Consider the following 23153-nt stretch of genomic DNA (forward strand, 5'->3'; position numbering starts at 1 on the left):
GTACAGAAGAGCTCCTGTGAAATTCACACAAAAAATATTTGTTTTTACTCTTTATAATTTATAATTCTCCATGATGATGTATTCAAGTATGAATTTACAAGCGATGTATACAGGTGTCATTTCTAAATATATTCAAAATAGTTCCTTAAAAGTCTTTGAGGAAGTATTAGTTAAAAAAAAAAGCTCTATTCTTACAGCAAAGCATAAAGAAAAGAGGTCTCGTATCTTTGGAGGGAGAGCAGACTCAAAGTAGAGGGTTGCTTTTTTTCTTTTATCTTCTTTACAGTTGAAGTCCTGACTACACATGAAGGAGAGGGAAGAGAAGCAGAGCTGGTGATTCAGTAATTCTCACCTGCCATTGGAGGAAGAGCAAGGAAGTCCCGCCATACCGAACCAAGCCCCTGACCCCTGACCTACGACCCCATTGGGCAAAAAAACGCGGCCTGATAACGACCCGTGAGCCAATGAGGAAGTTGCTTAGGGTCAGGTCCTCGCCTTCTCCTCCAAAACAGCAGCAGCATCTTCATCGTGTTAAACATAGATCACTTTTTTCTCTCAAATATGTATATACTCGCACCTGGTTACAACGCATTAGTGATCATAACATCATAACAAAAATAACAAACAAAAAAATAAATAAACATAAAACATTAAAATTGTTACATCTGGGGTTGCATGCCATCACCTCATTATTTATCATTAAATGTAATTAAAATACATTTTTGTCATTAAAAAGAGCAGGGTTGTCATCACAAGGGTGTGTGTGTGTGTGTGTGTGTGTGTGTGTGTGTGTTTGAACATAAAACATCAGTTTACATGACAGTTCTGTAAAAGTAGAACAAATAGAACAAATCATCATGAGTTCATAAAACGCAGGGTGCCGTTTGATATTTTTTCCATGTGCATATTGTTCACTTCAGCTCACTCAAGCAGCATGTGGAGATAACTATGATAATAATAATAAATATGCAGATAAGATGCAAAAAAAGAGAAATGTTGCTCGTCAGTCAACATTAGGGAAGCTGATTGGGAGGCAAGGAGAGCTTCACTGTAATTCCAAGAGTACAAAAAAGGGCGATATGACCGTGGTTGTTAAAGATGGAGCTTCAATTGAAACACAGTGGCTAATGCAGTTGACTGCCATTAAAAACCATGGAGAAAGAAAGAGATTCCTTTTTGAGTTTTCCATATCAGGGTAGCTTTTCAGAATGCTCATCCTCCATTCTGTTAAGGGCGCTCAGGAGTGGAACACACCCCACATTGACCGAGCAAAGCCATAAGCCCCCCCACACACCCCCACCGCCATCCCTCCTTCTCTTCTTCTTCTCTCTCTACTTGGGTTGCATGAGTTCGGGCAAATAGCCGGACTGGAAGACCTAGGACTGGTAAACATCAAAAGGAGAAAAGTTTGATTCTGCTTTCGGCCGCTATAAATCACCTTGTTGTTTTTCTTTTCTTTTCTTTATAAATAGTTTTTCTACAAAAAATCTGCATCCTGTTCTGTTGCTACGGTTGAAGCTCCCCCAAAACGCACAGAATCATCCTGAGGTATTTTATTTGATACAATTTGGCTTTGTGAATCCAATCGATCCAGCAAATCACTTTAAGATGGTTTGTTTTTTTGTATTTTCTGCCTGTACAATTTGTACAGTTTTGTAATGCTATAAAAAAAAAAGTGTCGTGGGCACGCGTGTACATGGAAGAATGTGCATGTGCAAGTCTTTTCTGCTAAGTATTATCAAAAAAAAACAAAGAACTAACAAAGAAATGCTTAAACAATCAGGTTAGGAACCAAATGTTCTGGTTAAGACTTCAAGCTTACCCGAGTGTTGCCATGCACACACACAACTTACTCCACACTAACATGGAAACATGATGGATGAGCTCATAACAGTGGAGCTTACTCGGATCCATCCCTCACCATCTTGGCCCGCCCAACCCATCCCACATTGAACCCAACCAACGCTGTAAAGGTAAACAAGGGATCCATCTCAAGTAGTCTTCAGATCCTCAAGAACCCTGGTTGACTGCGGATCAAAAGTAGCTGATGATCAATAACCCCAGTTAGACTGTGGTGGTTGGATAGCGTATAGCTCTGCTATTGCTGTATCAACCAACCAATGTTCAATTTTAAGAAAAAAAGTGTTCTTCTATAGTTATCCAACACTCTAGTGATGTGTCACCAGGAAGGGAAGAAGGAAGGAGGAAAGAAGGAAGGAATCATCAGTCTTTTTTTATACAATACCCTGTTTCTCAGTTGCAGGGAGGTCGAAAGACAAAAACACACCAGCGCCCACCCCCCCCCCCCCCCCAACACAAGGTGGTGGTGGACACGGTTGTCATTTAATCCTTTTCTCCCTTGTTTTCTAACCTCTTTGCTCTCTTCCCTTCCACCATCCCTTGCTCTTTTGCAACAGGATGACACTGATTTACACTGATTTACTAAGCACAAAGGTCAAGGATAAAAGGTTTTTGATTGTACAAGTATCCATCCACCATATTTGGCAAGACACAGTCCCTTTTTCCAAAAACATGTAAAATATGTGTCTGAGAGTGTATTTGTGTGTATTTTATCTTCTCCGACACAGAAATAAATCAACACATGCAAAATAATCTACTACTCTTGATGGTATTTTTCAGAAAGCTATGCTTTTTCAAAAGCATACGTGGGAGAGAGGTTTTAAAACTAATGGCTATTGTGCTACCAAATAAGCAAACACTAAAATCCTACATAGGGGGATCCGGATGCCAGAATCCCTAATAAATCTTATAGTTTAATAGAATAAAAAAGCAATACTTTGCAATTATTTTTCTATGTGCAGAGCCATAAATGAAATGCCCACCAGATGCCTCAGATTGTGTGTCCTTTTCTATCAGTGATTTTGTCTTTTTATCTGTCAGTCTGTAAACATTATGCATTGATCGCACCTACATTTCTCCCAGCGTCTCATACCTATCATCCCTTTAGCATTAGCCTAACATTTCAACCAAATTCTGAGCAAGAACACCGACAACCCTACCGGAGGCTCCGCTCTGCGCCATTTAGCTCATCTCCATTCTCCCTTTCTCTCCTCTTGCACTGCCAGGTGTCTCGGTAGCCATATTTGTCAGAGTAACAAGCAGCAGACCGTTGGACTAGCTTACTGTGACGCCTCAGCCCTCCTGGGACGCCCCCGTGTCTGGCCGTGACATCAAACGTGCCCATCTGGCCTCTCTGTCAGGCCTCTTCTCCTCAACTAGAGAGCTGCAAGCTTGACAGTGGAGGTGGAAAGGAAACAGGGGGGGGGGGGGGGAGTGGTTGAAAGAGAGGTTATCTCCTCTCTCTCGCCCTCCAATTCCCCTCACATTCCCCCATGCTCCTTACCACTAACTTATAAACTTCTATCACAAATCAAATACCTCTTTCCCAACAACGCCTGTAGGAGTCCTCTATGTCCCATTAATGGGACTAAGCCATTTCCTTAGCCTTTAAAAAACCTACAGGGTAATGATTCCACATTTACACCAGGATACCTTGTGGCAGCGTGCTGACCATGCAGCCAACTCATTGGTACATGGCAGAGAATGGACAAAAAAGGTGATATCATCTGCAAAGAGAGTAGTAGTAGTAGAAGTACCGCCATACCCAAGTGGGCACAAGTTCTTTTGGATTACAATGTTGAAGAGAAGAAGAAAAACGTAGTGTGGCTATGGCATCCCTTTGTGGATAACATAGTTGATAAATTATAATACAAACCCAGAGAGCAGTAAGGAGGAGAGAACACATTATTTCTTAAGTCAACTAAACATCTGACTCCAGACTGGGGATTTTTTTATACACCCGCCTATTGCTGAACTGGGCTGAGTTTAGGACACCACGTGGGGCCGGGTATGCACTAGTCTTAGAGGCTGAGTAAGGCATCACATGCTCTTTATTGTACATGTCATTGGCTATCCGCCCGTCCCGTGAGCAGTATGAAGTGGTAGATTTAACAGAAGAGCGGAGATTGTTCGCATCGTTGCGTGTTTTGATGGGGGGCGCTCCGAGGACCGCTGCAGGGGAGGCCACTGCCAGCTGTTTGTAAATATCTGAGGAGCTACGCCCGTGGACCAGTCTGCTGCTGGTGTCGTCCCTCAGCGAGTGGCTGAGGAAAGGGTTGTCCGAGCCATGGGCCGGGTACAGGGACTGGCTCCTCTTGCTCTCCTCGAGGTTGTGGTTAAACATCATCGATTTGGACCCGGTGCCAAACAATCTGCCGGAGTAGGGACGCATGCCGAAGAGGTTGGCATAGTGCGAGTCAGATGCAGACTCCAGGAAGCGATCCTTCTCCTTCAGGCTGACGCTGCGCGCCGGTCGACCCAGGTCCACATCCTTGGGCTTTTCTAGCATGATGTTGTCGAAGGAGTGCTGACGACTCAGCCTCAAGCGGTTTCTCTTTTGAACATGTGGCCCATCCGTCTGCGGCCAATACAGACCAAACATTTCGTCTGGTTCCTGCTGTTGTTGGTGGTGCATGGTGGGACTGACCAAGGGGTCGGCAAGGAGCTGGTCCTCGCTAATGTCATACAGGTTTGCTGTGTGGAGGCATGCTTCACACCGATTGTATGGTGAGCGTGTGGCAGAAGTTGCAGCAGGAATAGCAGGGGTGTATGACCCTGTTGGGGGGTAGCTAGAGGACACTTTGGACAAGCAAGACCGGCAGTGTGTCTGTTTGTAGCGCTCAATGGATTCATGTGGGGACATGTTTTTCTCTTTCAGGTTGTAGTGTTTAGAGTAAGTTGGATCTGGGAGAAGATCTGAGTCGCCGTGATGCAAAGGGGAGGAGTTTAGATGAATGATGGGCTGCTCACACTTCCTATAGTTGTCGCTGTGGTCGGAGTAAATCTCGGGGTAATCCAAATCGTCGGCAGCGAGGCCGCGGCTCTCACGGTAGTGCATGGGGTCTGTATGCAGGCTCATCTCTCGCTCTGAGTCGATGGTATAAACTTTCTCTCCTCCTACTACTCTGCCGGGTTGGTTGGGTCCAGCGGTGACTGGCTTTGTTTTTAAGTAGGACAGCTCTACCTCACTGCAGTCCCTTGGGTATTTCGATGGCACCGATCTTTTTTTTAAGTTGTCCTTGGGCTTCAGGTGCTTGTTGTTTTCTGGGTCCTTGTATGAGGCCGCCCTGCTGGAACAGTCGGAGATGTCAGAGTGGGCTGCTTCCTCAGGGAGGTAGCGCTGTGTCTTCATTGACATTCGTGGGTCTGGCATGAGCATGTCGGGCATCGGAGGGGGTCCAGGTGGCGCCGAACGAAGCGTGTCCACCGATTTCTTCCACAGTGTTCGGGGAGGCTTGGCGTTGGTCTGGACTGAGTCGGCGTTGACCGCCACCTCTACTGAGTTGGGGTTGGCATCATTCAGGGTCAAAGGATGCTGGCCTCCCTGGAAGATGTAGTTGTTAAGGTGGTCTTTGTGCCGGTTAGCAAGGTAAGACTGCAGGTCACCGGTGTCCCCGTAGATCATATCTTTAGGAGCATAGCTACGGTTGTCGGCGTAGATGAAGTTGCCCTTCTCCGCCATCATGTCCATGATCATCGGGCCGGCTGAGTGCATGAACTCACGTTTGGGGGAGTTCATGTGGGAGCCGGCCAGGTTAGACATGTTGGTCATCTGTTTGGCTGATTTTATTAGCTTTAGCATTTTGTCCTGGGGGCTAAAGTCCAAATCTGACTTTTTCTTCATGTCAATGTGGACGCCATGGATGCAACTCCAGATTCCCTGCATGACGACACATGGTTGAACGAGTGGAATGGATGAGGGGGGGGAGGGGACCAAATAAGGGATACATGGAAGAAAGATGTGATGGTTTGATAGACATGGAAGGAAACAAACGGAATAATTATTAGCTTTGATTTTTTTTTATTTGATTTGATATACTTTATTAATCCCCGTGGGGAAATTGTTTCTCTGCATTTGACCCATCCTAGTGTTAGGAGCAGTGGGCTGCCATTTTGAACGGCGCCCGGGGAGCAGTGTGGGGAACGGTGCCTTGCTCAGGGACACCTCTGTAGCACTTGGTCTTGCCGGGACTTGAACTGGTGACCTTCCAGTTGCTAAGCCAAGTCCCTATCGACTTTGCCACCACCGCCCAAACATACTTGTGGTCTATATGTTGTTTTGTATTGGTGCCTCAGTTAATCATAGCATATTGAACCATGAAGCCATACAAACATTGGAAAGAGCATTAAATGAGTCTTTCTTTCATTCTGTCTGAAACACGCTGTGCCGTTCGGTTTATAAAGACTTCAAACTGTGCCCAGCAATAAAGATGGAAATCTGTTTTGTTGAAGATAGGAAATATTTTAAACAACCGTGAATGATTGATATGAGAGGATGATGCGTTAAAAACATAATCCAGGGTTTTCTTAGAAAGGATTTAAAATTATCATTAACACACCAATAAAACAAAACACACACACAATGTTTTTAAATAAAGGACCACACTTTTTAAAAGAATATATACTGATAGAGAAAATATGAATGCAAAAAGACAAGTCTAGCTGCAGCTGCTGTTTGAGAAAAAATAACTCGTAACTTTTCAACCTGAGTCTTTTTTGACAGGAAACAACAATTAACAGGAAGAAATTGCCTTCACTCTGACTGTGAGGGAGGTTTTTAAAGCCAGTCTTTGTCAATGGACTAACAGCCAATCAAGCTAACAGTAATGTTACACTCTTTTTACGGCTCATCGTAAAAAGCCTGTTTTTTAAATGAAACCATTTCCCAGTTCAGAAATACATCCTTAAAATGTGTTTAAAACGTTAACGAAATGAAAGTGCTTTGTGGTTCAGCACACATTTTGTGGAGCATATCATCACAAGATAATCCATTAAGGATGTATTCTGCCCTAAATCACTCTTGAGGACGGCTTTAAAGTCATTTCTCTTTCAGGTACCTGCGTTTATCTTCTCTAAAAGTTATTGGTCTCCTAACCACCCCCCTTTGTTAACTTTGAAAACAGAGTCACGCTCTGCCTCAAAAAGCAGTGCAGACACTGCAGTGCTTTTAGGGATGCACGTCCATGTTCTCTGTTCTCACACACAATGAGGGAGAATGCTGACCTTTCAGCAGAATACGAGAGAATAGATTGATTTAGTGTGGGTTGCCGTGATTTCACCCAAAAACATGCCGCAATTAGGATCTATTTCTGTCTTTATTCAGGGCTGCCTCGTGATTCCCCCCTCCCGTCTGCATCCTCCTTTGTGCAGCCCTCCCTCCTCCGCTCTTATTTCTCCTCACTTTTCTGGTTTAGCTGTATAGCTCTCTTTCTCTGCATGTGGGTTTGTGTTTTCAGGCTCTCTCTTTGAAGAAAATAAAACTAAGATAGGCCTGTCAGAACCAAATAAAGCAGCACTAACGCCCATAATAGTTGAAGTGCATTGTTGAGCCATATAGCCTTAAACATGACTACTGTTAAACTAGTCAGACCACCACACACCCAAACACTACTCACATGTGCATACATTAAGTGGGCTGTCTCGGTGGTGTATCTCTAAGGCCATAAAAGGTTGTTGTGCTCCCTATCTCTGTTTCTTATCCTATATCTAATAGAACTGCTCGGGTCTTGATAGATTGAGTGGGGAAGTTCATGAGATCTTTCTAGAGAGTTATCAAGAATAACTTTTATCCAATGACCTTTCCCCTCTCTGTCTGTGTCTGTGTATTCTCTTGTTCCAATTAACCCAGCCAAATCTTTTTTCTTGTTTTGTATCTATATCTACGCCGGGATCCGGAGTCGAGGCTGATCCTCTTGCTGTAGTCCTGTGTCGTGGATCCTCTATCCTGAGTTCTGGATTAAGTCGTGGACTTCGGGTCGTGGCTGAACCTGTCTCTGCGGTCCTGCCTTGGGTCTCGTCATGCTGCTTCCCTGATGGCTTCCACAGGATTGTAGCTGACATCCTCGTGGATTCATCTTCTTATTACAGACACATGCATTTCCTAACATTCGGTCTATATGCTGTAAAATGTATTATCTCTTCGATTTACACACGGCATCTATTGCACGTCTGTCCGTCCTGGGAGAGGGATCCCTCCTCTGTTGCTCTCCCTGAGGTTTCTCCCATGTTCCCTTTAAACTGTGGTTTTCTCTGGAAGTGTTTCCTTGTACGATGTGAGGGTCTAAGGACAGAGGGTCTAAGGACAGAGGGTCTAAGGACAGAGGGTCTAAGGATAGAGGGTCTAAGGACAGAGGGCGTCGTTTTTCTCATACTGATATTCTGAACAATCTGTGCTGTTGTATTTGCTGTAAAGTGTCTCTACTGTAGGCTATTTTTATTATATGTACAGCACTTTGGCTCCACCAAAAATCGTTTATAAATGTGCTATATAAATAAAACTTGATTTGATTTGATTTGATTTAATAAAAGCAAACTCAAAACCCATCTCTTCTGATCTGTCTTCCTTGTAAACTAATTTCCATCACCTAGTTTCCGTTCAACATTACCATCACTTCAGTCACATGCTTTTATCACATGGCAATACATTACATGTCACTTGTTAGACGCTTTTATCCAAAGCGACTAACATACTTACTCAATACTGTGGGCAATCCCCACAGGAGCAATTTGGGGTGAAGTGTCTCAGGGACACAACGACAATGCTGACTGCAGTGGGACTCAAACTTGCTATCATCTGATTCGAGGATGAGCGCACTAACCCACTGAGCCACACCCTCCCAATACTTATGTTGATAATAATGTTGTATAATGCTTTTATAATTGTTATGCTTTGACATTTGTATTTTTGTCTTTGCTATGTTTGCTTTGAGACATTTCTTGTGATTTGGGGCTATAATACATTTTGATTTGATTTGATTGATAAGACTGTTGTTCAAAGTGTGTCCTGCTTTTATTAAACAAGACACATTCCCAACACCCGCAAAACATCTTAAAATTGCTTGTAGAACATGCCTTCATGCACCAAAAAAACCTCCTGTAAAAGAAAAAGGGTCCTTACCCTACTGATGGCGAAAAGAAGGCCGGGCGTGCTGGTGCAGACTCCAGTGAAGCAGTATCTCAGCCTCCAGTAGAAGAGGTGCTCAGAGACGAAGGTGATGATGGAGAGCCCCATGGCGGTGGCCAGCATGTAGAAGACCCCGGCCATGTTGTCCACATCTAGCTGACTGGACATCACTTCGTTCTTCTCATTGTGGCAAATTCCTGTCAGCCACTGGGCTTCCAGCTCCTCCATTTCACCTGGAAAGCAAGAGAAAAGAGAAAGACTCAAATCCTTCCCTGAATGGCTCACCTGTGTTCCGAAAAGACTCAAACTATGATTGTTTGTGATGGAAATACGTTTTTAACCCTGAATGAGACACATTAAGAATTTCTACTGGAGTTCCTTTAAGGCCCTGTCACACTGTCCCGAAATTGACACCCGATGGACACACGAATATGGAATTGTGAATTTCGCACGAAGATGGCCCCGAACCACACACGAAGGCAACATTTACATTACATTTAAGACATACAACTGCAACTGAAAGTAACACAAACAATTGTGTTACAGTACTATGATACTGTACTGATATCTTCAGACTTTGTTCTTTACTTTATCCGTCGTTATATGTAGAAAATATTACGTTTTCTTCGTAATGTTGTTTCCATAGCAACAACAACTTCCTGTCAACTCGCCTTCAAAATAATATATTATATCCTTTTTAGTTTCACAGAACACAAATTGGGTTATTTACATAATATATTTACATGATTTTGTTGTGCAATAAAAAACCCGATGGACACACGATAAAGGAAATGTTCAAATTCGGCTGTGATCGTAGCAACATCGGGCCATTCGTGAGGGCATCTTAAGCCTTCGTATGACCGCCGGTGGAGTTTCTCAGGCTCCGGCAGCAACTTAGTGAGCGGTGGCAAAATCTTTGGCATGCCAAAAAATTGCCGAAGGACCTTGAGAAGGTTCATTTTCGTGTTGAATTCGTGTGTCAATTGTGCCCTTCGTAAGGCCATCGTGAGGGCATCTTGTTATCATCGGTGCCATCGGGCATTCGCCCCGATCAGAGTGAGGGCGAATGCCCGATGGCACCGATGATAACACGAAGATGACACGATTTGACAAGATGTCCTCACGAGTGCCTTACGAAGTTGCCGCTCACTAAGTTGCTGCCGGAGCCTGAGAAACTCCACCGGCGGTCATACGATGGCTTGAGATGCCCTCACGAATGGCCCGATGTTGCTACGATCACAGCCGAATTTGAACATTTCCTTTATCGTGTGTCCATCGGGTGTCAATTTCGGGACAGTGTGACAGGGCCTTTATGGGCTGTTGCAAAATCTTCTTGGATTTTATATTTTCTTTTTGGGGTTAAATTATTTTATTGTAAATGGTGATACAGTATCATCTGAAAAGAGCGACATCATTAACATTAACTAAAAGGAAGAAGGGAAGTTTGGTCGATTTCAATTTGTATTTAAGTGGTTTTTGAACACAAAAAGGATCTGTTTCATGTATTTTTGTAAAAAAACACGTCTACATTTGGGTCAATTTAGCTTTAAAAGTGTCAGTGTCGATAAATGTCTTTTTTTCTTTAGGGGTTGTTGTTAAAAAGAAATGTCTGCCACTGGGCTTCAGGTCGCCGTCATGTTGCCTGATAGGGCAAAGAGATTGTTTCTTTAGTGTTTATAAAAGAAAGAAAGGTAGAAAGACTTTATCTTTTTCCATCCCTCACTCTGTATTCACTTTCCTCCCCCCCCCCCCCCCCCCCCTTCTCCCTCTTTGGCTTCCTCCGTGACATTTGGCGCGTGGCTAATCCAATCTGTGTCATTCAGCGCTGGATAACGAAGGCTGCTAGTGGGGAAAGACACATATCATGGTGATGTTCAGTGAGATGTCTTGAGGGGGCAGACTCACTAACACACCATTAAACCTTTCAGAGAATTGACGAGAATTTGTATCCTCCTGGATGTTTAAATAAATGAATAGCCGTATCTAGCGTTTCTAATACGACATTAGGAGGTGCTTAAAATTGGCAGCAAAAGAAAAGAAGATATAAACATTATAAGGTCATTTTTCTATCTGTCTATAAGGGAAAAGCTTTGGGGAGTTATGACTTGCTTGCACTTGATTTTTAAGCCATCAGACAACTCAAGCAATAGTCTGGAGACCAGTCAGTTGCAACACAAGAACACCAGTCTATACCCACCATTTTGAGGTATGTGAAAATGTTGAAGCATTTAATAATACATTGTTTTTTGTATTTATGTAAGACGTTTGAGTCCTGTTACAAAACCTTCTGTCATCTCATTTAAATAATTATGAACCTCAAACACGAAATCCATTCCAGTTCAGCACACTCACTTATTTCAAGTTTCTTCAGAATGCTTATCTGCACTCTACTTCATAAATACTGGAGCACAATAAGTCCAGACCCTGACTGACTGATATTAAAGTCTGACAGATTACAATTTTGCAACACTGTTGAAACTAAATGTGGACTATTGCTGCTTTTACGAAAAATGTACATTTAATCAGGATTGTGCTTTCGGGAACTAGGATTAAAAAGTAGTGAGAACACCAATTTGGGACTTTTCCATAGTATTGCTAAACTGGCACTGCATGAGAAAACAGTTCTTCCATTTCCATTCAGGATAAATATGACCTGTGAGTGCCATGTGTTTCCAATTGTCTCTCTCTCTCCCAGTGTGTTTGTTCTTCACCTTCCTCCACCCTTCTCTGTGCCCATCTTCGCTCTTGTCTGTGAAAAGCCATATGCTCTGCACCCAATCTGTGTCTATCTGATCAAGTAGCATCTGCCAGGACACAGAGTCACTGTCATCTATCAAGGACCTGCCCTCCCCCCTTACCATCTCTCTTCCTCTCTACCTGACACACAGTCAAGTCCTCGTCTTCCTCTCAAACCTATACTCCTTTGCTGATCCTCTCTTCGACCTCTCTGTGGCCATAATGCTCACTTTCTCTTTATTACTTTTGGAGCGGACACATTCTGCTCATTCATTTCACATTTCCCTGTGTTTGATTTTTATATTTGCTGTTGTAATTTATTGTCTTCTGTTTGCGATTGTAGTGATGTGTTATTTATTATTTGCATGTACAGCACTTTAGCTCGACCAAAAAACGTTTTTAAAATGTGCTATATAAATAAAACCTGATTTGATTTGATTCGCCGGTTCATATTAGGGATGGGAATTTGAAAGCAAATATATATTGGAATATTCGACCACACACGGTTGCCAAGCAGCGCTTATTGTTGTTTAGGCTGGCCACTCATGTGTCGCGAGTGTTGACAGGGGGCGGGGGAGCACGCTCATGAACTGTTAGCGCCGGAACCTCGCAACGGCTGCGGAGCTCATTTGGGCCACATTTGGGCCTAAGATGAAGTTTGAGTCTGCGTGATCTGCGTGTAGGGAGGGGCAGCAGCCATATCATTAGCTAGAACTAGCTAGATCTGATGGATTTGGACATAAACGCGAGTGAAGTATAACCGGACACGAGAGAGAGAGAGAGATCAGCACCTGCAGCTCTGCCCGCTGTGAGGGACCGGTGAGCGGAGCAAAACACACCTTTAGACGTCACCTAACACATTTAGCTATGGCACTGTCGTATATATATACATTGAATTATTCAATTTGATAATATGTAATCAACTTAGGCATCACTCCCAAAAAATAATAATAATAATAATAATTAATACAAATATTCATAACTCATATTCGAAAACATGAATAATTATTCGAGTCCTGAATAATTTCGAATATTCGATTAATCGTTCCCATCCCTAGTTCATATTTGTATTTTGTGCTTCTACTGTGACATGTCTCCATGCTTTAATGTTCAAAAAGCCCTTTATTTTTCTCATACTGCCTGTGCTGCAGCACCTCTTTTCACCCTCTGTCTGAAACCAGAGCCCAGTCTGGTCTGATTGGCTAGCTGACCGGCTTTGTTTTGATTGGTCAACTGCTTAGAGATGTCCAACCCCTTAGCCTATCAGGTGCAATGTGTTGTAGTACTACCCAATATAAGTGTGCGTGTTACGTAGTGATGTCACTAAGGAGTCCAATGGAGTGTGTGGGAGAGAAACCTCCTCTCCGGGGGATTGTATCCTTTACAGACCATTTAAATGCACTAACACCTATATAACACCACAGGAAAGGGACAACCCCACAAAGGGTTATAGAGCCTCTTTAAACAAGGCTGTAGTTATTAACTGCAAACACTTATATGTATAGATTTATAAAACACCCTCTGTGTGTATTTGCATGAAATGAGAAGAGCAACAAGATGAAATGGCATTATTAAAAGCCCGACGAAAACAAAAACACTGAACCAGATGTTTTTCAGAAATGATCCAGCCATTGAATATGATGGAGCGCGGCCTGTGTGCTCCGGAGCCCTGATAAGATTTGGTTGGAGAGGATTATTGTGACACCAATGTTCATTTAATCAACTTCAGTGCACTTAATGTGAGTGGCTGTGAACGCTCGCATCAGCAAAATGCTTTCGTTGTAAAATGTAAATGAATCTGTCACTAAAAGCTCGAGCTGTTCCACTCTCTGTTTTGCGGCAGTTGGAAATTGTTTATGTAAGAACTTCTGAAGCTACTGTAATAAAAGAATGTGGTGATTCGGATAGAGCAATGCTCACACACACACACACACACACACACACACACACACACACACACACACACACACACACACACACACACACACACACACACACACACACACACACACACACACACACACACACACACACACACACACACACACACACACACACACACACACACACACACACACACACACACACACACACACACACACACACACACACACACACACACACACACACACACACACACACACACACAGATCTGGTGCGGCAGCAAAGAATATATTAGAATAACTTACACACTGCCCTCTGTTTGGAGCAGCCTTTTGTGTCCAGAATAACATCAAAGGACTATTTATACTTCACTGCTTTCCCTCTGTGCTGTCAGCAGACAAGGCAGTGGTGTGTGTGTGTGTGTGTGTGTATCAGCGCGTGATTCTGGCAAAGAACAATGTAACCTTTTGCCTTCGTGGACAGTGTCTTGCACTTTGCATTTGGGTATGAGAACGCCGTGTGAGTGTGTTTCTCACCGTCTCCGATGATGGCCAGGATAGCCAGATCCACCTGTCGTTTCCAGTAGGAACCTTTCTGTAGAGCAATGCCGTAACCAGTGGTAGCAAAGATGTACCTGAACACAAGCACAGCCAATGAACACACACACAAACAGAAGACATCTTCACCTTCAAACAAATCTTCTTAATTTTCCTCTAGGTGTACCTAACACATATACATGTGGTGAAGTGGACATTTAGGTCACAGATGAACAATCAAAATGATTTTTGTGCCCAAAGACAAGCTCTCAAAGGGTAGATTTCAGTTCTATCTCATAACAATGCAGCCTCATATGTACATTGGAACACTTTTGGCCGCTTTAATTACCCTCCGCTCCGCACTGGCCTTGAAAAGGTCCCTTCTTAATGCAACTTTTAGTGTTTAATTGCTTTAAAAGCGGATCTCTTTGCAGCCAGTACAGAGAGGAGAAACAATTGACAAAGACCAATCATACTTACAATGTAAATATGGGCATGAGAGTGTTGTTCTAAGACACACTTCAAAAAAAATTATGATGTACATATCCATTAAAAAATCGAATTCAAACATATTTAATTGATGTACATATTTGTCGAATGCATGTGCAATCTGGCACCTGAAGATTTTCGACTGGTTGATTGTGTTGGTTTCCCGCCAATAGGTCCAGACTTTCCATAGTTTGGTAAATAGCCGTCTGTAATACACTTTTCTGATTTGTTTGTTCTGATTGAACGAACAAGATATAACGTGTGTTTCAGTGACCTTTAGAGGAGCTGGTAAACACATGTTGTTACCTTTGAACAGAGGCAGGCTAGCTGTTTCCCTCTGTTTTCACTCGTTGTGCTAAGCTAAGTTAGCCAGCTGCTGGTGGTAGCTTCATACTTACTGTACAGACATGAGGGTGGTCATTCTTCTCATCTAACTCTCAGCAAGAAAGCGAACTTTTACATTTATACGTTTGAAAGCACAGAACGTTTGCGTTACAAATATAAAACAAACCCTTAACGCAAGTTGACGCAATGGATTGGACCAAAGAATGGCAGGATCAGACGATGAAGTGAAGACAATCCACACTTAAAAGTGTCTTTTGAAAAGAATTAAAGCTTTGGTTACCCGCTGCCAATGGTCACCAGCTTACATCCCTCATCTCTGCCGGCCGCGTAGTTCAACACCGCAGCATCGTAGATGAAGGCGTCCAGTTTCCTGCAAAGGAGGAGAAACAAGACCCGAGGAAAGAGACAGAAGAAAACAGACAGAGGGAAGGGATAAAGATGCATGAGGGGTTTCAAGTTTTTTTTTGTTAAAAGAGTGAGGAAAAAGTGCACAGGAGGAGACGGAGAGCAGGAGAGGCAGCTTATTTTTCAGAACGTGTTGTTTGTGGATCAATTCGAAAGTGTTAAATCATCCACAATAGGAGTGCAATCCAAGCGTAACCAAACACACAGAGGACACAGCGGGGAGGGGCTGCGGTTCAATACAGCACGCTTCGCTGATGATAGGACCTTGGAGGCACATGGCCGACCTAAACAAACTTTTGACAGACACAATCTCACTTTCTGCCTCCGTCTACACACACACACACACACACACACACACACACATAATAGGGAAGGTTGTGAAGTAGAACGTAGAAACGCCAAGATTCCAGACTGACATTTTCCGTGTAACTGGTGCTGCCATTACTAACCGCTGCTCTTTCACTCTCTCCGTGTTGGATCGGACACACACACACACACACACACACACACACACACACACACACACACACACACACACACACACACACACACACACACACACACACACACACACACACACACACACACACACACACACACACACACACACACACACACACACACACACACACACACACACACACACACACACACACACACACCACACACACACACACACACACACACACACACACACACACACACACACACACACACACACACACACACACACACACACACACACACACACACACACACACACACACACACACACACACACACACACACAACAGAGCACACACACTAATAGTGCAGTGACTGGCTGGCATTTCCTGAATGTCAGATCCAGCCCTCTAACGGAGGCTCACAGCCGATACTTCAGCTGTGTAATTAGCTTAACCCAGCACTGGCTCCATCCACACGCAGGCTGTGTATCCAAACATGTAGGGAACCAGCCGCGTGTGTCCGTGTGTGTGTCCACTTGCGTATCAGTGTGATTGTGGCTGCTCACTTGTGTGCTTGCCAGCAGCCAGACATACTGCAGCTCTAATGGCTTGGAGAGGGATTTAGCCATCACAATATGTCACACCTTTTTTCCGGATTGGATGAAATGTCGTTTTTTTTGCCACTTTTCATTTATACCTCTGAATGTAATCTCTAACACGGCATTTAGTGTGACTGTTCATCGTGTTTTTCACCACTACAGGGACGCTGCAGTGCAGTAGATAACGTGAACTCCATCTTGACCCCGAATAAAACATTTTAGCAGAACTTCTTCAGAGATCCTAATACACATTGAATTGGAAATTCTAAATGTTTCATGGTTTGACCTTTTGCTAGAAAGTTTCTGCATAAACGTTGCCCTAAGAGATCAACGTTTTAGTTGAATTCGATGGTGCTTAATGTGGACAAATCTGTATTCCACCGCAGAACAGAAAGGCTATTTTATGTATCAAACATTATGTTTCAGTTCAAACATTTAAGGCTGTTTTTAAGCAGCACTGTGTCATACAAACTCAAGGGGTCCGCCTGAGAGGAAAGGAAACACAAACAGTTCAGGTTGAAGGCCCATGAGATGCAGAGAGCCTTCGTGTTGAATCTCTGAAAACACTGAAAGTTACCACAACAGCAGTAAATCCTCTGCTCCTCTGTATCCATATTTGCATGTGAGACTTTGTGCAGCGCCATGATATCCTACAGTCATCGTGTTCCCAAAAAACCCCTGCATTGGGATCCTGCTGTGCAGACAGTGCAGCCAGAGGGTGTGTCTCTCCTGTTGCTTGTGTGCTAGGAGGACACTGGCATAATGTGGATATGAACGCATCAATATTAATCAACATTTTATCATTAATTGACCTTTACAAATTCTAAACCTTGCTGGTACTGCGGGTAATTTAAGTCCCGTAATCAATTCAACTCCTCGGTGCATAGTTGTGCGTCTTGTGGCTGCAACAGATTTGGCATGTAAAGCCTGTCAGCATTATGTGTGATCACAGCTAATCCAGCCATCGAGCCTCAAACAGCTGAACGCCGCCGTGTTGCTCATCTGCTAATACCGCAGAATAGAATTATCAATGAGGGTATTACTGGATACACACACCTGCAGCCAGCCGTGTGTGCGGATACACACGAGCGTTACTTCTAAGCTTGCGTGCATGTCTTATTAGTAAACCGGGGTTTTGCTTATTTGTATTTACCTCGGTGCTGTATGTTAATGCAACAACACAGGCGAGGGCATTATACATGCAGCAGTGGTTTAACCTAGGTGCTTACATTCAGTTGACTTATGACTAGTAATGAGAGCGAGTAAGCTCGAGATACATATCTGCATACACATGGATCACATTCTTAGCCCGTCCTTCAAATGGAGAACTCTGATTGGATCCAACCCTGTAGCCATTAACCAATCAGTTATAACATCTTGTCATATCACCCGATCAACCTTATGTCCTCTACTGCCAACATGTTTTTCTCTTACACCATATCTCCATTCCTTAATGTCCCCTTCCTCTATCTCCCGTCCCATTCCCCTTTCCACTCAATTTCCTCTTTCTCTTGCCCTTCCTTTTCCATCCCATTACCACCTTCTTCTCCTCTCGTCTCTTTGCTCTTTACGCCTGCCCTTCACACTTCCTCCATTTCCTCCAATCAGGTCTCCTGCCCTTGGCCCCCTACCCCGCCCCTTTCCTCTTATTCCCATGCGATTGTGCAATGAGAGTCAACCCTCTGCCTCTGCTCCTCCTGCCTTGAGCTCTGCTTTTCCCTTTTCACCTCATCCATTCAACCCTAATGGTTCTAATCTTTCACTCTAACTGTGGTGATAAGCCTTCCTCTCTCTCTTACACACACATAATATGGAAGCATATTGACAACAAAAGATCTAAGAGAGCATAAAGCAAATTCTGAGCGCTATTCAGTCTGCAAGGCAACATTTGAGAGAGCACAGGCGAAGATTTGTAAGAGCAGAACTTCAAGATTTGAGAGTTAAAAATAAAATCCCTCCAAAGAGGGCCATATATGCTGAGGGACAACATGTTATTTGACTATTTAATGCATATCCCTTATCGTTTAGACTACAATATCCATTTTAAGGAGCATTTGGTTTGCACTATACATTCTGGCAACCAGACTGATACCCATAGTGTGCTATTCAAACTGGTAGGGTATGTTTTTTCAAGAAAGATTATATAACTTTTTCCGTTAAAACTACTTGAAAGAAATGGATCAAGTCTAATAAAATAACCCTTCTCTTACAGGTGAATGGCTAAGATGTAGACATACAATTCCTCTATTGAATAGCCGAACCATTTGTCACGCTCCGACGCTGCCCTTCTGCGTCGGCAAATCTAATTCTGCTTTTACAGATCCGTCCCTTTGCGCTTTCAAAGGTTTACTTGCAGACTGAGTAGCGCTCAAATTTGTTCTGTGCTCTCTCAAAATGTTTGTCGTCAATATACTTCCATTGCAGCCCCACCACCGGTCCTATTGTAGAGACCGGTACTAAAAATAGCTCCTGCTGTTCCCAATGAGGAAACCCATTTATCCCCTGTCTCAGAGGAGCTGTCACACACACACACACACACTGGAACACATGACAGAAAGCACACTCACAGACACACACACATCTATTTGTAGGAGCCCAACAACAGAGTGTTTCTTCTAGAGGTTGACAGGTGAATATGTTTTGCATTACTGAACAAGTATTTGATCACGGATCAGTAAAGGGAACCTCTAACTCGCAATCATGCACAAATAGTGTTCCCTTACCCCGTTTTGAGGGTGACAAGTGCGTCCACGACTCCAGTTTGATGATATTTTGTCATGTACTGGTGCATAGCGGGGTAGTTTTTCCTGATGTTTCTCTCTGTTGATCCGTTTGGAACCGTCCCGAAGCGGAACGGAGGCGAGTATGCGTACGGGTTCTGAAACTGTGTTGGAGGAAAGATGGAGAAGAAGCAAGAAGAGAGGATAAACATGGCGCGAAGGAGAGACGGAATCATTTCCAAAACTGTGTGTGTTTGTGCTTTTTTTCTGTGTTATCCGTCAATAAGTAGGACGCAAGCACAACAAGGGTAGGTTTCACCAATTGGTACCTTATTCGTCAGATTGAAGAGATGGACTTTCCCTTGATTGTCTTGATTAGATATATTTAATTCTCCCCAAAATAAGTACTAATGTAATACAAAAATGTCATTAGTCACATTTGGAAAGCACCTTATTTTGTACTAAATGTTGGTTTTCAGTAAGAAAAGTTAAAATGTTACCTATTGTATCAAAGTCCTTACTGTGACACAAATCAATGTATTGCTCTAATTCAAAAGTATTGTAAAAACTGTTGCCATTTCCATGTTATCGCTGTTTAAAAAGGACATATATTTACTTACAATCCATGCTGAGGCAGCCACCAGCTGAATGTGAATTTAAAATGAAGCTATTATGCAGACTGTTTCTTGTATACAATGTTAATGGTGGTATACGTACATGCAGACTTGAAAGGCAGAACACTGTTTAAACGTTTATCCATATCCTATCCGCACAAGATATCAACAAATTGCTTTCTTTCACCAACGCAACATACCTCGCTTGATCCCTATCCATGTTAGACCTTAAGGTGCTTCTGATAACTTACACGATTCTAATTGGGCATGTTTTTTTCTTACCTGTTTGATCCCCTTAAACCTTATACTCCAATCAGGACTCTTTGAGACCGCAGGGCTTCAATCTGTCCCTAGTCTGATCGAGTTTCTCCATATATGTCCGTTTAGGTATCATTTTGTTCAAAGGAGACACAATCTCTCACACGTCTGTCTGCTGTGGGAGAGGGATTCCTCCTCAGTTGCTCTTCATGAGGTTTCTTCTATTTTTATCCCTGGCTTTTGTCTGGGGATGTTTCTTTTATCAGACGGATTGCTCTACTGATTGCAAAGGCCCCATAGGGCACATTTGGGATTTGTGACATCAGGCTACATAAATAAAAGTGACTCGACCTAAATTGACTCATTTCCCTGGTTAAATACTGGGAATCCTAATGTTTCATTCTTCAGTTGTAGATTGCAGTGTAAAAAGCCCTAACTAAAACGTGATAGTCTAACCCTAACCCTTTTCAACTTACCTCTGGGGTAAACTGTATCAAGGTTGTGCATTTTATAGAACAACCTGTGCATGCTCTGTTATATTACATTTAGAAACAAAGCAGCAGTATCTCTTACCTGGATTGGAGGCTTAACACTTAATTTATTTAAACTTAAATTACAATTATTCTCCCCTCTGCCATTTTCCAATTATACATTAGGATTAATTATACCTATATATTTCACTCTTGAAATCGTTACCCTGCTCTACAAATGTATTTTAAGTTACCCTTTCTATTTAGGCCCCTCTTTGCCGATCTACATTAACTCTTCATTTAATATTTCTACTAAATTTACAAGAGACCATATCCAATATTTAACATAAACATTGGATTCACCCAGACTTCAGTTGATTAGCCACAAAAGGAAACATATTCTATTATTTTCCATCTTTTCTTCCTCCCTCTAACTGGATTTGTTTTCCCTTTTTTTGAGCGCTCCCATCATTTCTCTCTGTCTCCATCCCGCCGTATCTCCCTCAGGTGTAATCCAGTCTGTGTACAGGTCAGAGGGTTTTGTAGTCGTGTGCTTGTCGCCCCGGTAACAACCCTCAAGCACTGCGGTAACAATCTGCCCTTATTGCCAGAAACAGACAAACCCTATCAATTAGAAGTGTTTATTATAGGCTCCACTCCAACCACAGTGTGTGTGTGTGTGTGTGTGTGTGTGTGTGTGTGTGTGTGTGTGTGTGTGTGTGTGTGTGTGTGTGTGTGTGTGTGTGTGTGTGTGTGTGGGGGGCTAGCATTACTATACTTGTGGGGACCTACATCTGTTTACACAGTCACGTGTGTTTCTGTACATCCTTTTAAACTGAATTATGCTTGTGCTTTGTTTGAACTCCTGCTCCAAACCATTCCATAAAGTCACCCCACAGATTGTTAAACTCATACTTCTCAGAGTTGTTCTGACCTTGAGTTGTTTCAAATGTAGATTTCCTCTCAAAGTATACCCACCCTCTCTGTCTACGAACAATGTTTTTATTTCCTAGGAAGCAGATGATGTCTGGCTCTGTACATGATGTGTGCCGTTTTTAATTGAACCAGATCAATGAACTTCAATATGTGTGACTTCAAAAATAATACATTAGTGTGTTCAAGATATCCAACATTATTGATAACTCTTATAGCCCTTTGTTGTAATGTGCATAACGGCTGGAGGTTGGTTTTGTACGTGTTTCCCCAAATCTTCACACAGTAAATCAGATATGGCAATATGTGTTATATAGAGTATGCAATGAGTTCCAGAATGTATCTGGCTTTTCCCAATATTGCGATAGTTTTAGCCAGTTTTGCTTTTGCCTTATGGGGACACATTGGAGGTCCCCATGAGGGGAATCATTAATTTTAGGGTGAAGACTTGGTTAGGTTTAGGATTAGGGTTAGGGTTAGGTTTAGGATTAGGGTTAGGCATGTGTTGGTTATGGTTAAGGTTAGGATAAGTCTCCAGGAAATGCATGTAAGTCAATGTAATGTCCCCTGAAGTGATGTATACATGGTATGTGTGTGTGTGTGTGTGTGTGTGTGTGTGTGTGTGTGTGTGTGTGTGTGTGTGTGTGTGTGTGTGTGAGTGTTGTTGTGCACTCAATATTATTAAAACAGCTGTAAAATAATAATTCAATAACCTTCCTAATCGATGTTTTGCTTCACTTTCAACACAGTGGTGACTTCACTTGTAGGTAAATTAGTTGCATAGTAGACTAGTATCATTTGTGTTCAGTTTCTTCAAAACCTACACAATTAACTAACTTAGAACAACGTCAATCAGCACGCTGCCTTTTTTCCCGCACTTTTATATTGCTTAAGATTATTTTCTCCCCAAAGAGCTGCCATTTCAAAAAATAAGTTCCAATATTGGTTTGCGTGTTATTGTATAGAGCGAGGAACTCCTAATTAGATTCAGCTCAAGAAAGATGGATGGGTGTTATTTGTGTCTAATGTGAAATATTTATTGAAGACCTTAACAATGAACTTTCAGTTTCACTTTACAATCATAGTTATTTTAACCCTGACTACAGTATTCTCCCAATGCAAACCAAGTAGTTGTGTTTCCTTAACCCACAGAAAATGTTTTGTTTGTGTTAAAAATTCGACATTTTATTGAGTTTTACATGTAACTTTAAGTTTAAATGTAACTTTTACTTTATGGTAGCTTGAGTTCGGCTTGTCTTACACATTAGAATGGTAGTGATAACTCTAAGTTAAGTATCTGTTTAACATCTGTAAAAAAAACATCTGTGTGCGTGATTGTTGAATTGTTTATGTGTACTAGTTATATCATAAATGTATCTGCATTATATATGCATGTAAATATGTATGCATACTCTATCTGTCTGCCCACATGTGCATCTGTGTTGTATAATCAGGTCAGGTTAGCGGTGATGTCATGGTGTGTGTCTGCATCACGAGAGATGGCCCTCAGGAGACTGCCTCCTCACGCAGACCCTCCTATCGTTTCTCCATCCTCATATTCGCCTCATTTGTGGCTCTTTTAAGGTTGAGCGGAAGCTTTGAGGTCAGAAGAGGGGATGTATGAGGGGGAGAAGGGGGTCAGATCTGCAGGGGGTGATACAGATATGGACTGAACTCCTCTCGAGCTGGATAATTACCAGTGAAGGGCTTTTGAGAACCGCAGCAGCTGCTTGTA

At 42.7% G+C, this 23153-nt stretch overlaps 1 protein-coding gene across 1 annotated transcript in view; it reads right to left on the reverse strand.

The window, feature by feature from the left end:
* Nucleotides 1–37: 37 nt before the first annotated feature.
* Nucleotides 38–23153, reverse strand: part of grin2aa (glutamate receptor, ionotropic, N-methyl D-aspartate 2A, a) — a 46457-nt gene continuing 23341 nt past the window's right edge. The window contains exons 7-11 of the mRNA XM_034205063.1: nt 19147–19307; nt 15254–15343; nt 14140–14237; nt 8978–9216; nt 38–5740 (exon numbers count right to left, since the gene is read on the reverse strand). Of these exons, the coding sequence (XP_034060954.1) occupies nt 3782–5740; nt 8978–9216; nt 14140–14237; nt 15254–15343; nt 19147–19307 (2547 nt within the window). The 3' untranslated portion in view covers nt 38–3781. The remainder of the gene's footprint in view (nt 5741–8977; nt 9217–14139; nt 14238–15253; nt 15344–19146; nt 19308–23153) is intronic.

This window comes from Gymnodraco acuticeps, unplaced genomic scaffold (genome assembly GCF_902827175.1).
Source record: "Gymnodraco acuticeps unplaced genomic scaffold, fGymAcu1.1, whole genome shotgun sequence".
In the NCBI taxonomy this organism is placed as follows: Eukaryota; Metazoa; Chordata; class Actinopteri; order Perciformes; family Bathydraconidae; genus Gymnodraco; species Gymnodraco acuticeps.